Source organism: Octopus bimaculoides, chromosome 2, assembly GCF_001194135.2.
Source record: "Octopus bimaculoides isolate UCB-OBI-ISO-001 chromosome 2, ASM119413v2, whole genome shotgun sequence".
NCBI lineage: Eukaryota > Metazoa > Mollusca > Cephalopoda > Octopoda > Octopodidae > Octopus > Octopus bimaculoides.
This window is the reverse complement of record NC_068982.1, coordinates 41891030-41892795: the sequence shown is the minus strand read 5'-3', so window position 1 is coordinate 41892795 and position 1766 is coordinate 41891030. Positions and strand designations below refer to the sequence as shown.

At 37.6% G+C, this 1766-nt stretch overlaps 1 protein-coding gene across 2 annotated transcripts in view; it reads left to right on the top strand.

Moving 5' to 3' along the window:
* The first annotated feature begins 1306 nt into the window (after positions 1-1306).
* Positions 1307-1766, top strand: part of LOC106880541 (uncharacterized) — a 31064-nt gene continuing 30604 nt past the window's right edge. For both annotated transcript variants that reach the window (XM_052976803.1, XM_014930527.2), the window contains exon 1: positions 1307-1653. Coding sequence is in view for 1 of the 2 variants with exons in the window: in XM_014930527.2 (XP_014786013.1) it covers positions 1588-1653 (66 nt within the window). In the remaining variant the exon portion in view is untranslated. The remainder of the gene's footprint in view (positions 1654-1766) is intronic.

Sequence of the window (1766 nt, the reverse complement as noted above, 5' to 3'; positions counted from 1 at the left end):
AAGACCCCTCCCCCGGTGAAAAAGGTTACATGTAGATGGAGGAGAGAGTGTTGTCACTCAGTAATGGGGAAAACGGTAAACGAAAGACTAGATCAAAGACTAAAGAGGACTCAGGACTCAGAGCTGGCAAGTGGTGTTACCCAGTGTGGGGTGAGTAACACACTTTTCATATTCTCATTTCTCAAGTTATCAGTCATGTATCATTATTTTAATATTTTGATTTTAATGTTTTTCATGTTCATTTTCATGTCATTCATAGTATCATATTTTTATTTTAATTGTTATATGTCCCCACATGTATTGTAGTGTCCCTCTCTATGTAATGCCTTTATGGCAGTTTAAAAGAAATAGAGAAGCTTGCTTCCTAACCACATGGTTCCAGTTTCACTCCCACTGTATGACACCTTGGGCAAGTGTCTTTTACTATAGCCTTGGGCTGACCAAATCCTTATCAGTAGATTTGGTAGACAGAAACTGAAACTGTATGTGTAAATATATATATACGTGTGTATATGTGTCTTTGTGTCTGTGTTTGTCCTCTATCACCACTTGATAACTGGTGTTGGTATGTTTACATCCCTTTAACTTAGTGGTTTAGCAAAAATGACCTATAGAATAAGTACCACGCTTAAAAAAATTAGTTTTGGTGTCTATTCATTCAACTAAAATTTCTTTAAGGCTGTATGAATGTATATATCATTTTTAAAGAAATCCCTCACCATAAAAACGATATAATCATAGCTGGACTGCTTACTCGATCCTCTTTTTTTATTGCCTTTGTTTTTGATACGAGAAACTGCATTGTCCAATCTTTCCTTCATTTTATAACACAGGTGTTGTGATTTTAAGAGAAATTTAGCTGCTATTTCAAGCAGGGCGAGCTTCAGCGTACAAGCTCCTTCGTACTGCACAAGTGCAGTCTCATGCACTCACACACACATGTCTACACAAATGTACCCCCACCTTCGAGATTGTTTCCTCATAACGTTAAGAAAAATGGTTATTTTTGTAATGAAATTTCCTACAAATACCTTTCGGTTGGTATAGACTCCGTTTATATAAGAATTTAATATGAAAAAATGCGGTGGGTGCTCGCACATGCACGCGCGTGTATGTGCGAATGCGCACCTCACCCAACTTTTTTTTCTACATTAACTTTCGATATCATCGTAATCTGGACCGACTGAAAGGTGTTTGTTGAAAATCTCATTAAAAGATATCCATTGTTTAGAAAGATAGAAGAAAACAAATGCGGGACGAGACACACTTGTGTAGTTATGCCTCTTGTGCGCGCGTGCGAGGGTGCGCTTGTATGTGTACACACACATACGAATATACTCGTGTGTGTGTGTGTCTAAGCGTTGAAACATTCACCTCTTTTTTCCCATTCTCTCAATATGACTACGATTCTGCAAGGCTTAGCAAGTTGAACACAGCAGTTGGGTGAGCTTCGCGCGGTTTGCACTCTTCTATTTTTGTCATTCGTAAATCTAATTGTTGTGTCGAAAAACAGTCAGTCGGGTTCGACAACCTGGATCAGGAAAATAGAAATGAAAAGTTGTGCTGTTGACTAAACTGATTCTGATTATGGAGCTCGATAGTTTAACATCAGTTTCTGTGGGATATTTTGCCGCAAAAGATGCCAGTGTTAAAGTAAGTTATATCTGTCCCCATGTTTGGTTTATTTTTCACCCTATTCTCTCCCTCTGTCTGTACACGTATACACACACATATATATATGTATGTGTATATATATATATATATAT